Source organism: Cricetulus griseus, assembly GCF_003668045.3.
Source record: "Cricetulus griseus strain 17A/GY chromosome 1 unlocalized genomic scaffold, alternate assembly CriGri-PICRH-1.0 chr1_1, whole genome shotgun sequence".
NCBI classification, from domain to species: domain Eukaryota; kingdom Metazoa; phylum Chordata; class Mammalia; order Rodentia; family Cricetidae; genus Cricetulus; species Cricetulus griseus.
In genome coordinates, this window is record NW_023276807.1 from 165852912 (window position 1) to 165878607 (window position 25696).

The 25696-nt window shown below is 40.8% G+C and overlaps 1 protein-coding gene across 1 annotated transcript in view; it reads right to left on the bottom strand.

Moving 5' to 3' along the window:
• Hsd17b11 (hydroxysteroid 17-beta dehydrogenase 11) overlaps nucleotides 1–21191 on the bottom strand; it is a 29365-nt gene extending 8174 nt beyond the window's left edge. The window contains exons 1-5 of the mRNA XM_027388492.2: nucleotides 20791–21191; nucleotides 17047–17154; nucleotides 6634–6765; nucleotides 5380–5486; nucleotides 482–619 (exon numbers count right to left, since the gene is read on the bottom strand). Of these exons, the coding sequence (XP_027244293.1) occupies nucleotides 482–619; nucleotides 5380–5486; nucleotides 6634–6765; nucleotides 17047–17154; nucleotides 20791–21000 (695 nt within the window). The 5' untranslated portion in view covers nucleotides 21001–21191. The remainder of the gene's footprint in view (nucleotides 1–481; nucleotides 620–5379; nucleotides 5487–6633; nucleotides 6766–17046; nucleotides 17155–20790) is intronic.
• Between the last annotated feature and the right edge of the window lie 4505 nt (nucleotides 21192–25696).

Sequence of the window (25696 nt, forward strand, 5' to 3'; positions counted from 1 at the left end):
TGGTCTGAAACTCATTTTGGATGATAACCTCTAAATCCACCAAGGGAAAAACTTTCACGCTGTTAACACCAGAATCAACTATGTGGATTTTGATCAGGGACTCAGGCGCCCTCCTCACCACTGCCCTACCTCAACCAAACAGGGTAAGACATCTCTGGGGTGGGAGAGCCCAGTGTGTGTCACAAGCAGTCCAGGACACACAGATGTGTATGTGAGTCTGAAAACTTTGCTGATCCGGGGTTGAAGAAACAAAGGAGAGATTAACCAGTTCACCTGCATCATTCGGATCTGCATTCTTGTTTTCCCCACTTTCTTTGTTTCCCCACCTGTTTTCCCACAATCTACAAATTGAAGCAAGGCGAACTAACAGCATCAGATGGCAGGTATTTCAGGGATTAATCTGTTCAGGGTTAATCCCCACAGAACAGGCTCCATAGTAACAGCCCGCCCGCACTGCGGTCTTGCTCTGGTCCCTGCTTACTTGGTACTCGGGTTCTTGATGAAGCCGGTGTTTATGAAGTTAGGGCAGAGACACGAAGTTTTGACTCCGGATCTTCCTAGGGCAGCCAGTTCATCCGTCAGGGCTCTGTGGAAGCCAACAGCAGCAAACTTGCTGGAACTGAAAGAAAGGGGTTTACAAGTAAATTCAAGAACACTGTGGTCCTATCGTTGGGGGAGCTCTTCCGACCAGCAGAGGGGCACCCCTCGTCATGGCCCTGGGGTAGATTTAGTGGGTCAGAGCCACACTAAGGTAAATTCCTAGACACCAGAGAGCCTCTGGCACATGGCACCCGACATTTCCTACATGTTGCATTCCTAACCGGCTGGATTTCAGTGCATTAAGTGAGCAGACAGGAAGCTTGCAGAATGTTTGCTTTCACTATTGCTGGTTCCATAAAATTCAAGGTCACTGTGAATCTGTTTATTATTTTTTTCTAAAACAGTCATGGCACTCTGTGGGCAGCTCTTCTGTACACAGCCATTCTTCCTTTCTGAAAGTTAGACTCTGAGTCTAACTTTCTGAGTCCTCCTCCACCCCCCACCGTTATATAGCACTCATAAGTTTTCTAGGATGGAATATTTCAGTTTTGAAATGAAACATTGACTGTGCCTAATTTTTTGTGTATATAATTTTTAAGTGATCTGTTCCTGAAGCTGTGTGCATGCATGAGTGTTCATGTGTACAGTGTGTATACATGTGTGTAAGGCAAGATTTTAACATTGATGTTGTTCATGAATGCACTTATGAACATTTTTTGCCTTATTTTTTGAGACAGGGTCTCTCTCTATGAGCCTGAAGCTTGCCCATTGGCTTTCTTACACTTTACTATACTCTTCATGACTATATTGGTCACAAATGAGAGTCCAGGGCCTTGCCTAGGACTGGCTTCTTAATAGGTACTCAGTAAATATTTGTCAAATAAATGAATCAGAGTGCAAAGCAATTCTCACAAAAACATCTTTGCTTGGAAATATTGTGAAACTACTCTAACTGGATTTTATTTTCCATGTAACTCTAAAAAGAGCTGTAATGAAATATAAAGTATATAATACTTTAAATTTTATATCAGGCATATAATACTTTATATTTTATATGAAAGTATGTAAAAGAACATAATTCAATCATTTGTTGGTATCTTACATTACTAGTTTTAAAACTGTCATAAGATACATGTAACATAAAATCTGTTACCTCAAGTGTATTAATTACTATATAGTTTTATGCTTTTAAATCTTTATGAATAAGAAATTAGATAAGGTCTCTATACAGTCTTGTCAATTAAGCTGTACTTTGAAAAAACAGAAAGCTGTAGAAAGTTTTCTGTTTTAAGCTTGGGAGTGTATTGGACCATAAACGAAACACTGTCACTTTCAATGGTGAGGTGGAAAGCTTCAGTACACATATATGTAATATATGCCAGCATCATTTTCCTTCCTTCCTTCCTTCCTTCCTTCTTTTCTTTTCCTTTTTTTTGCCTGCCTCTGCCTCCACAGTTCTTGAACAGGGTGGTGGTGGCTTAACCCCAGCATATATTACTTTCTATATGAATCAGGCTGGTCTTGAACTTGTGACCTTCCTGCCTCAGTGTCACTCTATCAGGCTAACTATAGATTTTCTTTCTCTCTTTCATTCTCCTCACTCTCCCCCCTCCCTCTCTTTAGACTCAGGACCGTGAGGATGCTAGGCTAGTACTCTACCACTCAGCCATTGTTCTTTGAAAGTGTTTCTCTATACAGCCCCCACTGGCCCTGAACTCACAGAGCCCGGATCTCTTGCTTTTACCTCAAAGTACTGAGATTGCAGGTGCATACCACCATAGCCACAACTAAATGCTGATGTTTTTCTTATATGTGTGACTGTGTTTAATGTGCCCAAAGAGTTGTACCAAATGCTTAACATGGTTCTTTGAGTTTGGTGAGGCTACCAATAAATTTTCCTTAAAGAAATTCTGTTTTCTGACTTTTTTCTTAAGTGAATCAAAAATGCAGAAACAGCTAAGGAATTAACAGTCTCAAGTGTCTGAAGCAAGAAGGGCATGGATTACAATAAAGCATCAGTGTGGCTTTAAGAAATGGTACTTGGAGTGCTTCCTTCAACCAGTATCAAGCCCAGATTTGGATTGGGCTGTCCTCCCCCAGCTGTGCTTTCCTATATAATCCTGCAGTTTGGGCTATGCCAGTCTCTCTGCCCAGGCTGCCCCTCTTGGTCAGCCGCCCCTCCCCCTCCCCCTTCTTCTCCTCACATGGCTCAGGGTCATGTCCACTCTAGACTCCCAGATGTCCCCGCCTCTGGCTATGCTCTCCCACATTTCTATAACACACTTTCACCATATCTAGAAGCAGTTGTGTCCTTTCCTTTTTTATTTTATTTTCTTCATTCAAGGAGGGTGGAGGATCAGGGAGGAGTTAGAGGGAGAAATGGGAGGCTGTGAATATGATTAAAATATATACATGAAATTCCCAAAGATTTAGTAAAATATATTAAAAAATCAAGATCCCATTAAAAAACCCCACTTAACAGACATCAAAAATCATCTTAGGAAAGAATCAAAAAGGCTTTATTCTTCCCCACTATGAATTCAGTTTTCCACTGTGCACTTTTCAGGTCAATAACTGAAACTGCTCATATGTAACTCCTATAGTATGATTAATTTTCTCCTGAGAAAGATGGTCGGAGAGTCCTAAGATATTCTGTTGCTGTGACAACCAACTACGTTGATAGGCGAGGGTTCCGTTATAGAATAAAGAATCAGTAATTCTGTCTCCCCTTCCTTTCATCCCACAAAGAACAACTGGAGAACATAGAATCAGTTTCCGAGGGCTGTATTCTGGGAGCTGACAGGTTGGGCCCAGTTTTTTTTCGTGAATATAGGGAAGTGGAAGTGAAATTCCAGCAGGTACCCTCCAGTTACTGAGAAATCTCAGGGCCCCAGAATCAGTGCTAAGTTCATTGCATTCTAGGATTTACATTATATACTGCTATTAAACTGTTTTATGGATGAGGAAAATTCAGCACTGAAAAGCTGAGAAGTTAGTATAAGGTCTTAAGCTAGTAAATGATCAGGCAATGCTCACTTTTATTATTCCAAAGGAATCCTATCCTGGAAACATCCCAGATGTTCATAACCAGTAGGACAGGCAGACAGGTTGCTGTGTAGTAACATGATACAAGACTATGTATGATAAAACAATAGTCACAAATGACATTATGGGCACATCTCACAAATACAGTGAGATGCCATGTACATAAAGATCAAAAATGGGCAAATTTAACCTGTATTGTTACAAGGTAGTTTGTGTTTATCTGTGAGTGGTATCTAGGGAGACCACAGAGAGGCTCCAGAGGCAATGTTTTTATTATTATTATTATTATTATTATTATTATTATTATTATTTATTGCATCTATTTTGAAGTAATTCATTTTTCATTGTTATAAATGAGTATTATGCTTTTAAAAAGCTTTACAATTAAAAGGCAGTGTCATGGCCAGGTTGTGGCTCAGTGTAGAATGCTTGCCTTGTATGCACAGGGCCCTGGGGGTGATTTCCAGCATTGCACAAACAGAGTGCTCAGTTGGCCTGCACAGGGCCCTCAGTGTGATCCAGCACTGCAGAGACTGGGTACACTGGTACACACCTAGGACTTGGGAAGTAAGAACAAGATCAGGAGTTCAAGATCATCCTTGGCTTGGCCACATGAGACCCTATCTCAAAAATCAAAAGAGGGATGGAGGAAGGGAGAGAAGGAGAGAGAGAGAGAGAGACAGGGATAAGCCCAAAGAAAGAAGAGAAATGGAAGTAGTGTGTTCACCTAGAAGCACCAGGCTCAGATGCCTGGTTATCAACATCTGATGACTGGGTTTTCTGTTGGTAGAAGTCTTCAATGTCTGAAAGTTCCAGCCTGAGAAGATGCTCCGCAAAACTGAAACAATGTTACAGATATTCCTTTACACTGTGTGAAGATGTGTTACTGTGATGAGTTTAATGGAGAGCGGAACGGCCAATAACTAGGCAGGAAGAGGTTAGGTGGGACTTCCGGGGACAGAGGACTTGGAGAGGAAGAAAGGTGGAATTGCCAGGCAGATGCAGAGGAAGCAGGGTATACAGGAGAGGAAAAATCCACGAGCAATCTGACAGCACATAGATTAAGATAAATGGGTTAATTTAAATTATAAGAGCCAGTGGGACAAGCCTAAGCCAAAGCCAGGCTTCATGATTTGGGGGCTGGAGGTAAAGAGAAAGACTGACTACAAACCAGTGAAATCATGATTGACTCACAGATGAAGCCAACGGCTAAGACCCCAGTGGGGTCTGCAAAGCTCAGAAACCACAGATCTTCAGCTCAGGTAGAGGTATACCCACTGCTCTGTGGTTACAGTTATCTAAGATGATACCCTTGTCAATTTTAAATGGCCATTCCTCTTTGTAAGATATTTTACTGCCATCTTCATGGTGCAAAAACATTACTCTTTTGTTTTCTTATTGCTAGAAGGCATGGAAAATGTTTTAAATGACTGTCTTATAATTGGATCAATTTCTACAGAGACCTCTAGAACAGCAGCTGAGATGAACTGAAAAGGGTCTTAACAGTTGATTCCCAAGGCTTTGCATAGCTCCTTCTCTTTGGGCAACTTTTAGTTTATTATCATGATGAAGATAGTCCTCATTAGATAGGGTAAGAAAAATTAAGTGCCTAAACCCTAAAAATAATATGCATGTGTCTGTACATGTAACTACAGATGTGTATAAATAGACATACATAAATAGGTAAATGGGTTATTTATGTATGTGCATCTTATATAAAAGTTTCCAAAGTAGTAAGACACAAAAGCATACAAGTTAAGTATAGGAGTCAGTGAAGGAAAAGTAGTCACATACCAGTAAGCCAGCAAGAAAGGAACCACTGTGTGCCCAGCTGCTGATGCCACGGTGACAATATGGCCATGATTATTCTTCATCATCTCTGGAAGAAATGCCTTTGTGGTCTAGAAATAATTTTATTTAAAAGAAAAAAACATGGTTCACGGTCTTGTGGAGAATACTCTAAAACAAAGATATGCTCTCTAAACATTGTTCCTGATATAAATGAAATCACCTAACCACCAAGCACATCAGGCCAGACAAATGGACTGGACGTCACATCGGAATAACTACAACTGACGCTGAAAGTGTTGAGAGCCCATCTCGTTTAAGTCACTCAGTACTTATCCCTTGCCTCCCTAGCCTCTTGCCATTGATGTCTTCTACCGTCTCATACATCAAATAGGAATGATAGATACACTGGAGTACAATAGGGATTAACAATTAACATTAAATTACTAGACAATAATTTGATCATGATCTCAAATATTACAAAGAGCAATCTTCTAGTGGTTACTAATTGATTGGCACACCAAACACTTATTGAGCACCCACTGTGTGCTGGGGATACAGAAACAAATAAAACACACTATATTTTACCAAGCATAAAAACAGGAAGACAGATATCCATGGCGTGGGAAAAGTGGAGTAACCAACATACTGCATTTTCACGAGCTCCAATCACACCAAGTGTGCATCCAAGAAAATGCCAGGGCTCTTTTATGAATTAGCTGTCTGAGAACTATTTGAAACACACACATTTTATAATGGAATGGTGAGTTACCTTATAAACTCTGCAGCTTTCGAGGCCAGGAAATAACGTGGGGCCTGAATCTCATGAGAATTCTAAAGCACACCACACTCAACTTTGTTGCAGAATCATGGACAATGACTTGGGTGGTCTCTGTTCCTTTCTGTATGCCTGTACTATCACAGAGAGTTGTGCAAATAGTTCAGAATCAAAATCTATGAGCAGGGCATGCCTGCAAACCCAGCACTTTGAGGGTAGAGAAAGGAGGATCAGGAGTTCAAGGCCAGCCTCCGCTATATATTGAGTTTATGGCCAGCCTGTGCTACCTGAGACCTCAATACTGAACAGCCAGAAGAATCAAAATCAAATCAAATCCATACACAAATACCTGAAGCTTACCATGATTTGCTTCATTATTAATTTTGAAAGGTGCAACTGTTGGTAAAATGCAGTCATATCATTAAAACTCTTAATCTTTGAGTCTTCAAAGGGGACTACTTTGTAAAACAAGTCAAACTCACCCAAAAGTGTGCAAGCACATTGACTTCGAAAGTCTTTTCGATTTGTGCATCTTGTGTAGCAAACAAATCCGAAGTGTAGACAACACCAGCATTATTTACCAGAATGCTAACATTTCCAACTTCCTCCTTTACCTTAAACATCAAAAGAAAAACTATATTCATCAAAAGGAAACTATATTCATTAAGTGGTTTGACTGTAGATTCGCATACACTGACTACTAAAAGAACACATGCTTTTATCTACTAGGTATGAGAAAAGTAGTTTTGTTACCTATATGTCAGCATGGGGTAAAAGATCCCTTTTATTTTATGTACTTATGTCCAAAGCAGCTCTGTTTAGAATTCTTTTGCAGTTTAGTCTATTGGCTTTACTCTATTGGTTATGGCTAACGAGATATTCAGATAAATAGCATTGATTTTTAAATGCTCCTCTAAAAATTAGCTGAAATTAGTTAAATTTATTAAAGATTCTAGGATGGGTTACAGGAAACTATGTAAAACTGGCTACACTATTAAGATGGTCACATCTTTTTCCTCATTGTCATGATCATTTTGTTCTATTGCTCACCAGCCGTTCTCCACTGGGTGGCAAAAGGCTGGGGAGTATAGAGTAGGGAGGGGTCTTTGGTCAGCGTTGAATTGACTTTTGACTCTGCCACTATCTGGACTATAAATAAACCATTAAAAATTTCCATTGCTGCTCTTAGAACAGAGTTAAGAATATAGCTTGTTGTAAGTTACTGTGGGAACAATGAAACAACATGTAAATGAGCTATCTGGTACAAATTATAATGTGCTATTACTATTATTCTAGCAATACACATCAATTCATATCTATATCCAAGGGATATGTTTGTAGATTCTTTTCTTGATCTGATAAGGAGTCTGAGATGGTCTTAATATGGAAATATATGGGGTAAATAATACAAATATTATACACACACACACACACACACACACACACACACATATATATATATATATATATATATCTGTGCATGGTAGTATACATCTTTAATTCCAAAACTTTGAAGGCAGATTTCTGTGAGTTTGAGTGTAATATTTACATAGAGCATTCTAGGCCAGTCAGGGCTGCATAATGAGACCCTGTCTCAAAACAAAACAAAAGCACAAACAAAAAATTACATGCACGGTTTCTAACGTGTTTCCCCTTGATAATTAGCTTCTCTCTTTGGTATTAGTTCAGAAGGAAGAACATCTGAAAAACTAAGGTGATTATGTGGGAGGGCTTATATAAGCCACTAAATCCAAATTTCAAAGGTTATTGCAGCTATGGGTAAAATGATTTCAGTTGAGGAAGTATAATCATGATATCAGGGCTGGCTGCCAAGGGCTGTACATGACATCCTTTGAACAGTGACAGCTTCTGTATTCAAGAAGGAGAAACTCCTGGTGGTATATTTTTTTCCAAGGGATTGCTGCACCTTCTGGGTTCTGCTGTGATCACTAACAGCACCTGTAAACAAAGCTCACCGACTTTTGATTGGAATACCATAGCTCCTGGTCTAGTGGGGCAAGGGCATCACACAAGAATTTTTGTTTTAGCCTGTGAGTAGTTAAGCTCACTGCATGGGCCCTGGAGTCAGACAGTACTCTGCTACACCTTGGGCTCTAACTAAAAGGTGGCTTCTCTTAGCAAAGTTGCCACTATTTGGGGTAGTAATGCAGGGGCCTGAAAAGTGGCAAATGCCTATTGGAAGCCTTTGCTTTGTTGTGCAAAGTTTCTTTCATTCTTTGTGTTTAATGTTCACAAGGCAATGACTCTTATTTGCCCATTTTTAAAGTAAGAAACAAACCAATAGAATGATTTAGGCTATTAAAGGGTGAAACCCGGACTCTTGCAGTCTCAACAAAGGACCTCACACTGAAATGTCCACCAGTGCCCAGGGAAGCTTCTGTGGACATACTGAAGTCTCACAGTCATGACTGAATCATATCAGGGTGTGATTAAGGTAGTAAGGGCCAAGCGACAGTATCTGGTCCTTTATCTACAACATCAATCCTCCCATCTTTAGAATACAGTATGAAAATTATTAATGATGCCCCCAATTTACTGTTTTCCCAAACACTATCAACTTTTTATTCTTTAAAAATATTTATTTATGGGGCTGGAGAGATGGCTCAGTGGTTAAGAGCACTGGCTGCTCTTCCAGAAGTCCTGAGTTCAATTCCCAGAAACCACATGGTGGCTTACAACCATCTATAGTGGAATCTGATGCCCTCTTCTGGTCTGCAGGCCTACATTCATGGAGAACACTGTATATAATAAATAAATCTTTAAAAATATTTATTTAATTAGAGCATATGTGTTTAGTATATTTACCTAGTAAGACATTACAGTTTTATGTCTATACAAATAACTTGTTCCCCCATGTGGGTTTTAATCTATGGCAAGTTGAGTTGTTTCCTAATTGTAACAATTCTAGTAATTTATTTACAGATGCCTTAAAAAACAAAACAAAAAAAATAAACTTTTTCTTTTTCACTGTCTATTCTTTCCCCAGAGTGAGAATGCTGCTAAATTTGCATATTTCTTAGTAAAGAAAGCATGCTGACAGTTTAATTGCCTAGGTGGTTCACATAGTTAATTCATTTCATCTTAGCAACAGCCCTGTGGCATAGGCATTCTATTCTACAATCCAGTAAATTTAGTAGATACAGAGAGGTTATCTTATTATCTGACAAAACAGACTAAAACTAATCAGAAGAGAGAAAAAGGGACACATCATTTTAATCAAAGAGACAGTTAACCAAGAAGATGTTACTATCTTAAACATATATGTACCAAACTTTGGGGCACTCAATTTCATAAAACAACAACAATAACAACAAAAACCAAAACAACTACTACTACTGGATTTAAAGACAGACTAATATCAATCCAATAATAGTAGGGGATTTCAATACCCCACTTTCTCCTGTAGACAGGTCATCTGAAGAAAAACTAAACAGAGAAACACCAGAATTAATTATATCAGACATCAAATGGACTTAACAGATACCCACAGAACATTGCAACCAAACATCAAAGAATGTACCTTCTACTCAGTAGCACATGGGATCTTTTCTAAACCAGAACACAGCCCTGGGACACAAAACAAATCTTTAAAAATTAAAAAAGATTGAAATCACTCCTTGTATCTTGTCTACCACAAAGCAGAAATGCTTAAAATCTTTAGTGAATACACAGACTCATGGAGATTAAACAGCACATTGTTGAGTAATGAATGGGCCTAAGAAAAAAATTCAGAAAGAAATAAAAAAATTCCCTAGATCTAAGTAAAATGAAAACACAACAAAACCTCAGGTACAAATTGAAAACAGTCTTATGAGGCCAGGTGTTGGTGGCGCACGCCTTTAATCCCAGCACTCGGGAGGCAGAGGCAGGTGGATCTCTGTGAGTTCAAGGCCAGCCTTGTCTCCAGAGCGAGTGCCAGGATAGGCTCCAAAGCTACACAGAGAAATCCTGTCTCGAAAAACCAAAAAAAAAAAAAAAAGAAAAAGAAAGAAAACAGTCTTATGAGAGGAAATTTATAGCTCTAAGTGACTATATTATCAGAAAGAGAATAAATAAATGACTTAATGATAAACTCAAAAATTTGGCAAAACAAGAACAAATCAAATCCAAACCCAAACAATGGGGATAAAACTCACAGCATGAATCAATGAAATAGAAACAACAATAACAAATAATATAAAGACTCAACAAATCTAAGAGCACTTTGAGATAATAAACAAGAAGATTGATATGCCCTTGGCCTAACTAACCAAAGAAAGAAAGAGAGGACCCAAATTAACAAAATCAGAAAAATACATGGAAATTTTACAACAGACACCAAAGAAATTCACAATATTATAGGGGAATATTTTTAGAAACCTGTTTAACATTAAGCTATTTTTGAAAACCAGAAAAAAAAACAACCCAAAGGATGATTTTCTAGATTCAGTCAAATTAAACCAAGAACTCAACAATCTAAACACACCCATAACAAATGAGAAGATTGAGATAATAACAAAAAAAAGTCTTTCAGCTAAAAATCAAAACAAAACAAAAGCACAAAACAAAACACAAAACAAGAAAAAACAGGGCCAGATGGAGTCACAGCAGAATTCTATCAGACTTTCAAAGAAGATCAACAGCCAAGCCTTCTTAAACTATTCTAAAGAATAGAAACAACAACAACAACAAACAGGTGGTACCCAACATGATTTTCTGAATAGGACTCCATTTGCCCAAGAACCAAGGCTAATATACTTGACAAGTGGGACTTCATAAAAGCTAAAAATCTTCTGCATAGCTAAAGAAATAATCAGCTGAGTGAAGAGGATGCCCACAGAATGGCAGAGAACCTTTGCTGGTTACACATCTGACAGAGAATTAACATGTAAAATATATAATAATAGCCAGAACCTGGAAGCAACCCTAGATGCTCCTCAACTGAATAATGGATAGAGAAAATGTGGTACATTTACACAATGGAGTACTACTCAGTGGAAAAAAAAAAACATGAACTCTTGAAATTCACAGGCAAATGGGCAGAACTAGAAGAAACCATCCTGAGTGAGGTAACCCAATCGCAAAAAGACAAACATGAGCCTTCATTCAGTAGCTGTTCGATGAAGAAACAGGCACCCACAGCTAAGCACTGAACCATACTCCTGGAATCCAGTTGTGCAAAGGAGCCAAGACAGTGCTGGAGAAACCTGCAGAAACAGTTGACCTGACCTACTGAGAGCATGGAGACCCTAGTGATAAAGCTGGGGAAACAGCATTGGACCAAACCAAGCCCTCTGAATGTGGGTGCCAGTTAGGAGGCCAAGACAGTCTAAGGGACCTCTAACAGTGGAGCCAGTGTTCATCCCTAGAGCACAAATGGACTTTGGGAGCCCATTCCCTATGGAGGGATACTATTGCAGCCCAGATACAGCAAGGAGGCCTAGGCCCTCCCCCAAATGATATGGCAAACTTTGAAGGTGCCCCGTGGAGGGCCTCATTATCCCTGGGGATGAGTTGGGGGATGGGTTGGGGGGGAACATGGGAGGATGGGAGGGCAAGGGAATGGGGAGATGGATATATAAATATGAGTGCCTCTAATCTCTCTCTCTCTCTCTCTCTCTCTCTCTCTCTCTCTCTCCTCTCTCTCTCTGTCTATCTATCTATCAAGAACTCAAAAAGACAATGAATCAAGAAGACAAATTGTCTTAGTCACAGTTCTGATGCTGTGAAGAGGCACCATAACCAAGGCAACTCTTATGAAAGGAAGCATTTGATTTGGGGTCTTTCTTACAATTTCATAGGTTTAGTCCATTAGTGTCATGGTAGGAGCATGGCATCATGTAGGCAGGTGCTGGGGCAATAGCTGAGAGTTACATCATGATCCAAAGGCAGAGAGTATGAGAGAGAGACAGAGAGAGAGGGACACACACACACACACACACACCACACACACACACAACACACACACCACACACACAGAGAGAGAGAGAGAGAGAGAGAGAGAGAGAGAGAGAGAGAGAGAGAGACTGACTCTGGGTTTGGCATGGACTTTTAAAACCTTAAAGCCCACCCCCAGTGATACACTTCCTTCAACAAGGTCACACCCCTTAATCCCTCTAGTCCTTTTAAAAAGTGCCACTCCCTGGTGACTAAGCCTTCAAATATATGAGCCTATGGGGGCCATTCTTATTCAAACCACCACACAAATGACCCATTCAAAAAATGGGTCTGGGACCTGAACAGAGATGTTTCAAAATGAAGAAAAATCTGACTAGGAAATACCTTTAAGAAATGTTCATCATTCCTATCAATTAGGGAAATGCAAATCAAAACAACTTTAAGATTTCGTCTTAGTCCAGCCAGAATGGCAAAGGCCAACAGAACAACTGACAACAAAAGCCGGAGGGGATGCAGGGAAAAGGGAACTCTCATTCACTATTGGTGGGATTCCAAACTGGTGCAGCCACTGTGAAAATTGGAGTGGAGAATTCACAAAAAAGTTAAAATGCTGTGTGATATTTTGATTGTATTCTGACAACGAAGTTTGCTTTGAGTCAGAGGGAGGAGCTAGCCATAGAAGTCTTGGAGGACTGAGGACAGATAGGAGACAGGAAGTAGTAAGGTGAGTTGAGAGAGGTGACTGGTGGGTTCTCTGCTTCTCTGATCATTCAGATTCAATTTTTTATTGATAAAGAACAATTAAATAAATGCTTCAACCCAGATTTACTACTCCTTGACATATGCCCAAAGGACTTGACATCCTACTCCACAGATACTTGTTCAGGCATCTTTACTGGCACTCTATTCACAATAGCTAGGAAATGGAAATAACTGGCCAATGTATAATAAAAATGTGGTGAATACACACCCTGTAATATTATTCAAATCAGGAGATTTTCAGTTAAATGGGCAGAACTAGAAAAGACCATATCGAACATGATAACCCAGACCTAGAAAGAAGAATGTCAATTATTTTTTCTCATGGGGGCTCCTAGTGCCAAATCTTCAGATTGAGCACATATTCTGTAGTAGCTACAGAAACCAGGAAGTAAGAAGGGTGAGGGTGCTGGAAGCAATGAAGACTGGAAGAGCAGGATATAATTGATCTGATTAGACAAGTGAGAAGGGCAGGCTCAAGTTAGGAAGAGAGACAGATACCTAAGAAAGAGGATGAAGTGTCAGTAAGGATGTCTGTGAAGGAACCAGCTTCCCTTACGGCAGCCATAACGGTCCAACATGTGCTTCTATGACCTTGCCCTAGACACTAGAAAGTCAGATTCCTGTCTTGTGACAAGGAACCAATCAGAAGTTAGCTGGTGGCGCTATGCTTTACGACCCTGGGTGTGCTTTACGGACAAGCGCACAGCAATGACGTAGAGAGCATAGCAACCACCCTGGGAGGGCCTATGAGCCATAACAACCAGTTGACCAATCAACACAGGGCAAGCCCTCCAAGCCTGGAGGCACACCAATCGTGAGCCTGTGCGTACCCCTAGACACTCCCCTTACGCTGCCCTATAAAGATCTGTACGCAGCGGCTTCAAACCGTCTTTGCTAGCCATCCGCCATGGTGGGTGGGTGAAAGACCCGAGCTAACATGGGGTTAGCTCGTTAAATTACAATAAAGCCTCGTGCAGTTTGCAGCAAGCTCTCGAATCTGCCTGGTGATTGGGGTGACCGCGAACGTGGCCTGGGACCCCGGATACTTGAGTTTTCGGGGGTCTAACATCTGAAAGTGTCACTTTATCAACTATTTACTAAAAAACAAAGCAAACAAAAAAACAAACAAACAAACAAAAAAGCCCGGTAGTGGTGGTGCACACCTTTAAACCCAACATTCGGCAGGCAGAGGCAGGCAGATTCTGAACTCAAGGCGAGCCTGGTCTATAGAGTGAGTTCAAGGATAGCCAGGGCTACACAGAGAAACCCTGTCTCAAAAAACCAAAGCAACAAAAACCAAAAACAACAATGACAAAGAAATCTATAATATATGTAAGTCTGTGTATAAATGTATAGTTTAAATGAAATTTGCTCATCTGTGCTGCAGTGAGCCAAAGACTACCTAACAAAATCCCCAAGAAAAGACATGGGAAGTCCTCTTTTGAGTTGCTGGTCAGGGTTCTCCAAGAGACTCCAAAAACATATAGCCTATTGCTACTGCTCTTGGTTGCCCTGTAGAAGTGGAAGGTAAGTGCTTATTGCTGAAGATACCATGGACTTCAGATGCGTGCCAAGAGACCCCTGAACTAGAATTGACCTGAATGACTCCTCCCTGAAGACTAGCATCCATAGTACCAGATGGCACCATGTAAGCTCTCAAAGGAGGGAGCAACCAACAGTCACACCAGCTATGATGCCTATGAGCCATAACAATGATGGGCATGTCTTGATAACTCTAGTAGCACACTACCTTGGTGGTAACTGTGCTGGCCAATTTTATGACAACTTGACACAAGCTGGAGTCATCAGAGAGAAGGGAGCCTCAGTTGAGAAAATGCCTCTGTAAGATTGGGCTGTAAAGCACTCTATTAGTGATCAATGGGTGAGGGCACAGTCATTTATGGGTGGTGTCATCCCTGGGCTAGTGGTCCTGGGTTCCATAAGAAATCAGACTGAGCAAGCCATAATGAGCAAGCCAGTAAGCAGCATTCCTCCATGGTTTCTGCATCAGCTCCTGCCTTTAGGTTCCTGCCCTGTGTAAGTTTCCGTCTTGACTGCTTTTGATAATGAACTGTTACATGGAAGTAGAAATGAAGTAAACCCTACTCCCCCAAGTTGTTTTTGGTTATAGTATTTCATCACTATAATAGCAACACTAAGACGGTAACCAACACCTCTCTAATCACACAAAAGACCTGCTCAGCAAGAGGGAAATCATGCCTTGTGCTGGAAACCTAGTCAACTACCCAGGGGTAGTGAAATCATGGACCTTAAAGGAGAAGCAAAACCATCACTTTACTAAACCAGCACAATCCCTTACTGCTTTATCAGTATTTGTCCTTATAGCCACATGTAAGCGTAGTTCTCACCACTCATCAAGGAAACTTCTCTTTGCAACAGAGAGAGGACACTGCAGAACTCCACAACTCGTCAAAATGCAGTCATAAGCCATAAGGTGTTGGTGGCGCACGCCTTTAATCCCAACACTTGGGAGGCAGAGGCAGGTGGATCTCTGTGAGTTCGAGGCCAGCCTGATCTCCAGAGCAGCGAGTGCCAGGATAGGCTCCAAAGCTACACAGAGAAACCCTGTCTCGAAAAACCAAAAAAACCAACAACAATAACAACAACAAAACCCAAAAAACAAAATGCAGTCATAACAGACACATCTACAAAACTATCCTACACCTAAGAGTCAGGGAACACTGTGGAAGAGGAGGCAGAAAGATTGTAAGAGCTAGATGATCTATGAATTTGCTGTGAGACTGTGTCAGCTAGTAATGTCAGAAGTTATACCCAACGAGTCTCACCGTGACTGCCAAAACACGAGCTGAAAAGGACACCAGCAATGCACTTGAGATCTCATCTCAGCCCTGCAGAAAAGACACTATAGACGACTGAAGAATGCTGAGAGAATGGGAGAAGTAGTAGTCTTCCCCAGGCAAGAACACACCAACTAGTTATTCAATAGCAAATGATCAGCCCTGACAACATAACATACAAGTAACATTATTCAGACTGAACAGGTTATATTTAGGAATATATATGTATACAATAGTTAGTGGAAAAGGAGGCCATGAATCTGGAAGAGACAAAGCAGGGGTGTTTGGGAAGGTTTAGAGGGAGGAAAGGGAAGGGAGAAATGAGGTAATTATATTATAATGTCAAAATTTTAAATAAAAAATCCAAACAACTAAACTATTCAAAAATAGGAGGAAAAATTTAACCATATCTAAATCTAAACAAAGAGGCCCTCAGCCTGGTTGAGTTAGGATCCTTGTGTCTACTAAATCAGATTAGCTGAGGAAGAGGTCTAGAAATGCAGATTTTAAAGAATTTGCCTGTTATTCTCACGACCTTCCTTCACTGGTGCAAATGGCAACATGTTTCATACAAAGAACATTTCAGTTGTAGGTGGAGGAGGGCAGCAAGGTCTTGTAGGGATAGATCAACCTACGATTCAAACAAAACCCAGTATAGAGTAAGTTTCACCCCCATATCTTTGACTGGGCTTTAGAAGACACGGTTAGTGTTGGCAAGTGTCAGTCAAGGACGTTCAACCGCATCAGACCATGGGGGAAGGTAAGAGTGTACATGTTAGAATCCTGGACTCTGCTCTACATCTACTGGAAGAAAATCACTGGAGGTGAGTTTGATGATGCACACACACACACACACACACACACACACACACACACACACACACTTTTTTTTCTGGAGATTGATGCCTAGGTTTTGTACTTGCTAAGCAAGAACTTTGCTATACAGTAGCCTCACTGCTCCCTCAAATATGTATGTATGTATATATTTGTGTGTATATGTATATTATGTGTAATGTGTATAGTATACGGGTAGGTACATGTGCCTATATACACACAGAGGCCAGAGGAGGACACTGGGTGCCCTGTTCTATCATGTGGTTGTTTTGCATATGGATGTTTGTTACCCTTGTGCAGCAAGTGTGCCTACCCATTGAGCCATCTACCTTACCTACTGCACCATCTCTCCTTTCCCAAACCTGTATTTTCAGTAAGCTCCCTAGAAGGCCATAGCATACATTGATGTCTGAGCCTCTCAGTCACATGGTATAATTGCAGGTCTGACTCTAGCCAGACACAGTCTTGGGAAATACAAACCACAATGTTCCTCAGTTGCTTTGTGTAAGGAGTAAATGTGGTCATCTCCAACATACTTCCCATCCCCCCATGACATATTTCCAACTCCAGGTAGAACTGTACCTTATTTGCAGCACTGTAAATTTCGTCCCGCTTGCTGCAGTCCACCACAAAGGGATAGGCCTGGGCACCAAGGTTCCTGCACTTTGCAGCTGTTTCCTCGATGCCATTCTAGAAAAAGCCCCAAAGAGAGCAAAAGAGCAGCGTAAATGATGGAACACATCCTGCAAAAGCTGTGGATCAAGCAGGAAGAAGTAATATTAAAATTCAAGGTGGAATATCTAGAATCTGTTCAGAAAACGAAAGGAGTAAGGGCACTCCTTAAATCATCCTGCAAGGCCAACATTAGCTCACTTACAAAGCTAGACAAAAGCTTGCTGTCCGAAATACACAGAGCATTCCTAAAAACAGGAAAGGAATAGCCTATTTAAAAAAAAAGAATTAACAAATACTTCACCAAAAATATACAGATAAGAAATAAATAAGCTTGTGAGAAATTGCTTATGATATCAGAACAGTATGTAATACATTATTTGAAAATCACCTAAATGTGTTCAAATTTGATGGGCAAAATTCTCAAACTAAAGATCTTATATGATGAGCAGGCATGAAACAAGAACCTTAAACTAAGGCTTTGTTTTTTTATATTTGTAATCTGAGAAGTATAAATAAAACTTTCTGAGAAGTATAAATAAAATAAAACAATATAAGGTGGGTTGTTTACATAACTAGCCTTGTGAGCTCATTAGCCTTCAATGATTTGGACACAACCTCTGCTAGCACACCTGGTCATTGAAATTTCTACACTCTTGCCTGAGTGATCACAACCATTGGTGTCCAACCTGCTGGCCTCCTTCACTCCCTCCTTCCATGCCCCCCTCTCCAGTTTCCTCCACCCACTAGTCAGAGGATATATCAGTAAAAGATTCCTTCAAACTCTTGGCTGCCCCCTCAGGAGCAAAACCAAAGTATACACAGTAGCTCCCAGGACACCACAAATAGGGGCTCCTGGCCTTAGGTCTCCAAAAATGTAAGGGGTCAAATTCCTCTTTTTAAGTTTTTAGTTGCATATTACAAAAATAAAATTAAAACTAGCAGAATATTGTTTTTGGTTAAGGAAAATTTTGTTCCTCTGATGCATTCAATTAGAGTTTGCCCCTAAATATTTGTACTAAAATATACCATAGCCAAATGTCAAAGCAGGACAGCATGCTAACAAGTTCAGTAGAAGCATCTGATCAATTAAATCATAGGGATATGAAAGGAAATGAGAAAGATCATTTCTGAATCAGCTGTACCCCATACTTCAGCCAATACACAAAGACAAGCCGCTCTCTCTGTGTGTATGTGCACAATGCATTGTACAGATGTATATGCATTCATGTATGTGGTGCATATATGAGTACATATTCACTTGTGCAATGCACTGTATGGAGAGTCACATGTGCACATGGATTGTACGAATGTGCATGCATTCATGTGTGTGGTGTATGTATGTGTACACATTCACATGTTCACACTTGTGTGAGTGATGTACATGCACATGGAAGCCAGAAGTCAACAATTTCTTTTAATCATTTTCCACTTTGGTTTTTTGAAACAGGGTTTCTTACTGAGCCTAGAGTTCACCAAGTCTGTTAGACTGGCTGGCCAGCAAGGTCCACAGGTCCTCCAGGCTCCCCACTCAGTTACAGTCATTGCGCTTGGATTTTTAAATAGACACTGCCATCCCAAACTTGGGTCCTCATGCACTTTATCAACCAAGTTGTCTCTCCAGAGTTTCTCTCTCATAGTCTTGCACTTATCTGTGCATTTGTTGTCACAGAATTCCATGTTTTGGTCATATACATCTAGAAGTTTGGATTGTTACAATTAACCTAAGTATGTTACAAAGCATGGAGAGGCTGAATTAAAACATTATGTGCAGCCCACAGGTCAGAGTTAATAGTAGAAGCAGATAAAACAGACAACAAAGCGTGGCCACAGCCATTGCTCATCACTGTTAAAAAACCAAGGGCTGTCTGAAGTTTCTCCAACTGTGTGCTTTTGCCTCACATAGGGGCATCGTTCCACTCCACCCTTTTATTTAATCCAGTTTACCCATCAAACTATTACCATTTAAACAGCACCAATATAATATTCTGCATTCCTCTTTTCATACCAAATGTTGGGAATCAGGTAGGTTGTCCACACAGAGCTCTTCTCAATTCAGACCAGGAATATTTGAAAAGCTGAACAGCTATGAAGGATGAGCGCCTTTTAACCTACATTAGCAGCCCAGACCCTTTCTTCTCCTCACTCCGTTCCAGGCCTTGCATTTGCTGAGCCTTCTTAAGGCAACTGTCACCACGTGTTTGTGTGTGTTGGTGCTGGGGACTGAGCCAGGGTCTTGTGCATGCTAGGAAAGTGCTGTAACACCAAGCTACGACACCAGCCTGTCTGGTCTCTATCTACTGAGGCCTTCCTTCCATGGTCAACTGTATGTGATTGGTAATCTGTCTTTCCCATGCATAGTCCCAAACTCCTCTCATGTTTATTCCTTTCTACTTAATGCCACCCAATTGTACATTTTATTGTACAGTTTGCCTGTTGTTTTTAGCTCATGAAGGCTGTTTTCATCATTGCTCTATCTGTAGTTCTATACTAGACCACTATGTAGCAGACAGTGCATGTCAATAAATATTCATTGGATACATTTCTGAGAAAAGTTTGTGCTCACCAGTGCTAGAGACTAGAAGTCATCAGCCCAGGTCACTCTTTGTTAAAGAATAAAATTTCACACTAGTTTGCTTGCCATCTGCTAGACCACCTGGCTAAATTATCTCATGCACTGGCTTCTCATCTCACTGGCCTTCTAAGGCAGATACTTTTATTTTATAGATTTGTGCAGGAAAACCAAAGGCTAGGGAAGTCAAGTTTCTCAACTAAGAAGCAAAGAGCCCATGATGTGTCTGAACATATTACCATACGGGCCTTGGCCAGCTGACCTATGCTGGCCCAGTATATATCTTTCTTTCATTGTGTAAATAAATACCTAATATCTGTTTTCTACACCAGACGGCAGGACCCCATCTCCTGTTTGCTACCTGGTCTTAAAATCCAGGCAGTAGCTACTCATGGAGAATTGGTTGCCTGCTGTCTCAACCATTCTTGAGTTAGCTCTTATTTGACCTCATGCACCTTGGCTTCTTGTTTGCAGAATTGGGTGTGTACATAGGCAATGAGTGTCGTGTTATGTCAACAGGTGCCTTCAAATACTCCCGTGTTCATCTACCAAAAGCCAAATCACAGCTTCATCGCCAGGTCCTCCTAACTTCTTCACACACCTCTACCCGAAGGTCCAGGGGAATCACATGGAACGCCCCTCTCTTTTAATTGTTTTGTTACTAGGTGACTTAAATCAGTAACTATGGCAGCGTAATGGTGACTTCTGTAGGGTATCATTTTTGAATTTATCTCAATAACTGCAAAAGAGATTTACCAGCTACACAGTTCTGACTCTTAGAATACTACCTAAAACTGCTGCATTTTCCAAAAGCTTATGAGGATCAGTATCAGGAAGATTACAGGCAATTTACACTGTTAATGCAAGGATAGGAGGTAACCAAGGTTCTTAGCACCCATAGGTCCATTCATCGTGTGGTCATACAGATATAAATTCATGCCTTTCCAGAAATCTGAAAAATATCAATAGTAACTGAAAGCTCTAGTTCTTTACAGACAGCTGTAACGGGTGGTTGTTTTCGAGGTGTGGACCAGTCCCCGGAGTGAAGCTGCAAAGCAAAGGCAGCGAGGGAGCGCTGTTACCTTATTGATATCCCAGAGAACCAATTTGGTATTAAGTTTGGCAAATTCGTAGGCAGTCAGTCTTCCAATTCCATGACCAGCTCCAGTGATCAGGACAAGCTCTCCGGCGACTGATTTTTTCTTCTTGGGAATAAAAAGCTTGACGAAAGACTCTATGCAGAAGACGATGAGCAAGGGTAGCATCAGGATGAAGTCAAGTAGGTACTTCATCCTTCCGGCTGGCCGGTGTTCTCTCTCGTCCCTCGCCTTAAACTGCTTCTGGAGGTTGAGCTGGTCACGCACAGAGTAAAAGCCAGAGGAAGGCAGAGTGCCTCATCAAAGAGAAACAAACAACTCTGAAACCGTTCCTTCCGCGGGGCCGGGCTTCAGGAGGGTTTTTGCCATTGGCTCGGGCTGCGGTCAGAGCAACTGCTCGCTGGCTGGGATATCTGGGAGGGACAAAGTCCAGACGCAAGCCCTAGGGCGGTGCGACCCCGTCAGCTTTTCACCTACTTCCTCCAAGGAGGGGTAGGTGCCATACGCCTTCCTCAATAGGAAAGATCTCTGTCTGCAGCAGACCTTGGAGAGGTAGTTACCCAGTGCTGTAAAGCATGACTGGCAGTGCCTGCAGCTCGCAGGCTACTGCGGACCATCGCCTGAATCTGCATAAGGGTTGCAAAAAATGTGGAACCACATCTCAAAGGACCAGGAAGCAAGGAAGGGGACTCTTGGGGGAAAGAAAGAGGAGTAGCAACAGGGGGATGGGAGGAGAGCTATGGGAGAGGGGCCAATAAGAACAAATAATGAGATACATGTGTATAAAAATGTCACAAAATCCATTTCTTTGCACGCTAACCAGAGATTAATAACAAAACAAATAAACAAGCCAAAGCACAAAGAGAAAAGCCAGTTACTCTGTTCCTGATTTAGGAATGACTCTGCATCGAATTTTAATTTGAATTAAGCACAATTTCTGGAGGGCAGAGGAGGCTGTGTCCTCCCAAGGCATCATCAAGTTTTAGGAAAGGTTTATAGTAAACTCATTTCCTCAGGGAAGAGCAGTGTAGCCTGGCAACCATCTCCCACTTGGACTCAGAGAATCCGGAGACAAGAAACAAAGTGTATACTCAAGGATGGTGATCTTTTCTTTAAACTTATTACTTTTTATATGTGTATGCGTGGTTTGCCTATGTGCTTGTTCATGGTGCAGGTGGAGGCCAGATGAGGGTGCTGGGGATACTGAAAGCTGCCAGCCTGCATGTAGGCACTGGGAATTGTCCTCTCTCGAAGAATAGCCAGTGCTCTTAATCACACAACCACACTCTCCAGCATTCCCCTCCCCCATACACATTTTTTGAGATAGGGTCTCTATGTAACTCTGGCTGGCTTGGAAGTCTTGTTTTCCCCAAGTCGTTTTGAGTCAATGTTTCCTCACAGCAGCAGAAGCATGCTAACAGCCTGTCTGTTGGTTGACTCCCTCACTCTTAATAAAGGTTCCCAACAGCTTGTTCTTGGTTTATGAACCATAAACATTAGCAGCTGACTTTTCTACAGTGACAGTTGTGGCTTGCTTAATTTTCATCTTACTCTCTTCTATCATCCCAATATAATTATCTCTCCCTTTGCTACTTCTGTTAGATTTTATTTGCGACTTTAGGGAACAAACTTCTTTTTCTGTCTTGTTCCGGCAACAGCTGTTGTGGAGAAACAAGGCACAGTTGTGGAGAAAGAAAAACGCCCCATTCTTCCCCTGGAGTCCGTTTCTAATTCCCAGTTTCTGCTTTCTGTAGGTTTCCTTTCCCATTGTCAAGACTGATCATATTTACTTTCTGCCTTGTAGCCATTACATTTGTTTCCTTTGCCTGTTGAATCTGAAAACTGAAGGCAATGTTTACATTCTTGTAAATCAGGAGGCTCTCCTTAGTGTGGGTCTACTTAGAGGGTTGAGTGCCTGGGACAGAGCACAGCAGAGAAAAGCAGCATCCTCTGGAAATGATGAACCCTGCTGGCCTCCTTTAGAGCTGAAGCAATCTGGTGGCGAAGCCAATATTCTGAGGAGAGGCTGGAATTTTGGCTTTAATAGGACACAGTGGCATATGTTAGCCTGACCTACATATAAAAGATATGGTTAGCTGGGCAGTGGTGGCACACACCTTTAAGGCCAGCACTTGAGAGGAAGAGGCAAGGGGATCTCTGTGAGTTTAAGGCCAGCCTGGTCTACAGAGCGAGTTCCAGAGCAGCCAGACCAATGTAGAGTGACCCAGTCTCAAAACATCCAAGTAAATAAATAAATAAATAAATAAATGACACTGTTTTTGTCACTTTCTAGTTGAATGAGTTTGAAGTTGAAAAAGCATGTGTGTCTCTTTTCTTTACCCTTAAAATGGAGATATTAATAGTTACCTTCTTAGGGTTGTCAGGAAGATTAAAGGGTATTTATAAAATGTTCACAATAATGACTGATACATTTTAAATGCTTTATGAATTTTGAAAAAAATAACCCCTTGGGGGAGAAATGAGGAAAGATTAGACATATTCTTATTTAAAATGCTATTATGTCTGCTGTCTTCATCACAGGGACAGTTATTGAATGCTGTCGTCTTAAGAGTTTGATTATGTTAGGACATGAAGATTTGGCCCCTCATTCTCACTCCCAGTCATAGAAAACTCATCTCTAAACCTAAGACTTTGTTGTGGGGAAGCTGAAGATCAAACAAGGGCCTTTAGGGTTGGCAAGTGTGCTACCGAGTCACGCCCAGAGCGCAGATGTCAATCTTAGGCTCTCTACAAGAGGTGGATAAATGCTAAAATACCGGAGAAGATTGTGCAGACTTCCACTTCCTCCTAACCCACAAACCAGGGCAGCTCTACACTGTTGACTATTGACAGCTTTTGACAAAAAACAGGTATAAGAGATTCACCCCTTGTGGCTCCTGCACGCTTGCAGTTTCAGGTCAAAAGGCTTTTTTTTTTTTTTGCGGTTGCTTCAGCCTTGGAGAACCACCCTGCCCAAAGCAAAGAGAAAAGTGACCTCTGGATACAGGGCAAAGGGACAGAGATAGAGGAAGTGCAGGGGAGGAGTTCCTTATCACACCTTAGGGCTAGGACTGGCTGTAGAAGCCACTTAGGACAAACCAGAGAGATAGCAGCACCCACTGAGTGGTTCTCAGGATCCTGCATCACTGACTGATCTTTGCTTTTCTTGGGACTGTTAGCTGTTAGCTGTGGTTTTTAGGAATGCAAACACAAATATTTCCATTTCCTCTAGAATTGACCAAAAGGCTCAGATTCTCCAAAATATGGAATTTCTTTTCAATCATGTTTCCCATCAGGTTCTGAATTTCCAGGCTTTAGAAGGTGAGGCTGGGCTCTGTATTATATAGCGCACTGCACATCAAGATGCAAGCACTTCTACTAGAAAGATCATTCTAGAAAGTCACACATGATTTCATTGACTTATTCAAGTCCAGAATTCATTTACTGAAAAATATAATTTAATGGAATTCTCTTGTTTAATTATGTTTTTACTGAAATCCAAAAATTAAAAATATAGCCATTGAAAATGAAAGGAACTTTTCCTGAAACAAAAGAATTGAAGAAAATGTCTTTACTTTAGTGCTGAAACCTGGGAGAAGGCGTCTGAAAACAAATATGTTTAGTGTCTTTATTCTTCTTACACACCCCCCCACCAAAGAGGACAACTGTTGTTTCTTTCTAACCAAGTTCAATAAGGGTTAGTATAACTTCTTCATGAAAGGTAGCTTAAGGATGAAGTAGAGAGAGATATCTCTCTTTAGAAGCCCATGGTCTAAGAGCCCATGGTCTAGGATATCTGAATAGAAATTAAAGCAACTAGGAGAAAGAGAGGAAGAGCGATGGGTGGAGAGTTGAGGCAGGTAGAAAGGGAAAGGAAGAGGAGGGGGCTATGTTAATTCAGATGAGGAGAGGTTTTGTTTTAAAATAGTCTTCTTTTGTTCAAGATCATTATACACTTTAATCTACTCAGTATTATTAAGATTGCTTTTTTTCGGAGCTGGAGAGATGGCTCAGTTGTTGCAAGCATCAGTTGTTACAGATGACAAGGGTTCAATTCTTAGTACCCACAAGGTGGCTAGGAGATCTGAGGTCTTCTGGCCTCCACAGATACTGCACACACATGGTACACAAACATGCATGCAGGCAGAACACCCATACAGACTTCTTAAAAAATTACTTGTTTAGATTATACACAAATTTTAGTTCATTTAACTAATGGGACCAAGTACCTAAGCAGCCAGCTTAGATTTTAGAACAATGTGGCCACCCTGTGAGCCACTCCACAGATCACAAGGTTTGATTTGGTGTATCTGTTTTGCAGGTGTTTCTTTCTTCTTTCAAATGTATTTCTCCAGATGCTATGGAATTCATCATGGCAGGGACACACATTTCTCAGCCAAAGAACAAAAGTAACAAGGCTTTGGGGTCATCTATTTTTCATGGTACCTTACAACCCTCTTTGCAATCTACCAATTTTTCAACCCTCCCCTACCAGGAAATTTATTGTTACTATTGTATCACTATTGATTAAAAGTAATTGCAGTGACTTCTATCTGTAACTACTTTGAGCTGATTATACTTACAATTTTATAATATGCTTTCTGCTTTCCTACTTTAAAATGAAACTTAATAACTGGAATACTGTAAATTTTAACAGTGGCCACCTACTTTGGTCATTTTCACCATAAGAGAAGTTTTCATTATAAAAAAATTACTTGTTTTAGCTACAACAAAGATAACTAAAGGGACTTCAGCCAATTGGGAATGAAAGTGTACTAATATTCCAATGCAGCATTTTAAAAAATTGTGCACCAATATTTATTAAGTTAGGGAATCAATTTTATTGCCAAATCAATTTAGGAGATTATACTAGCATGATGGGGAATGTCCT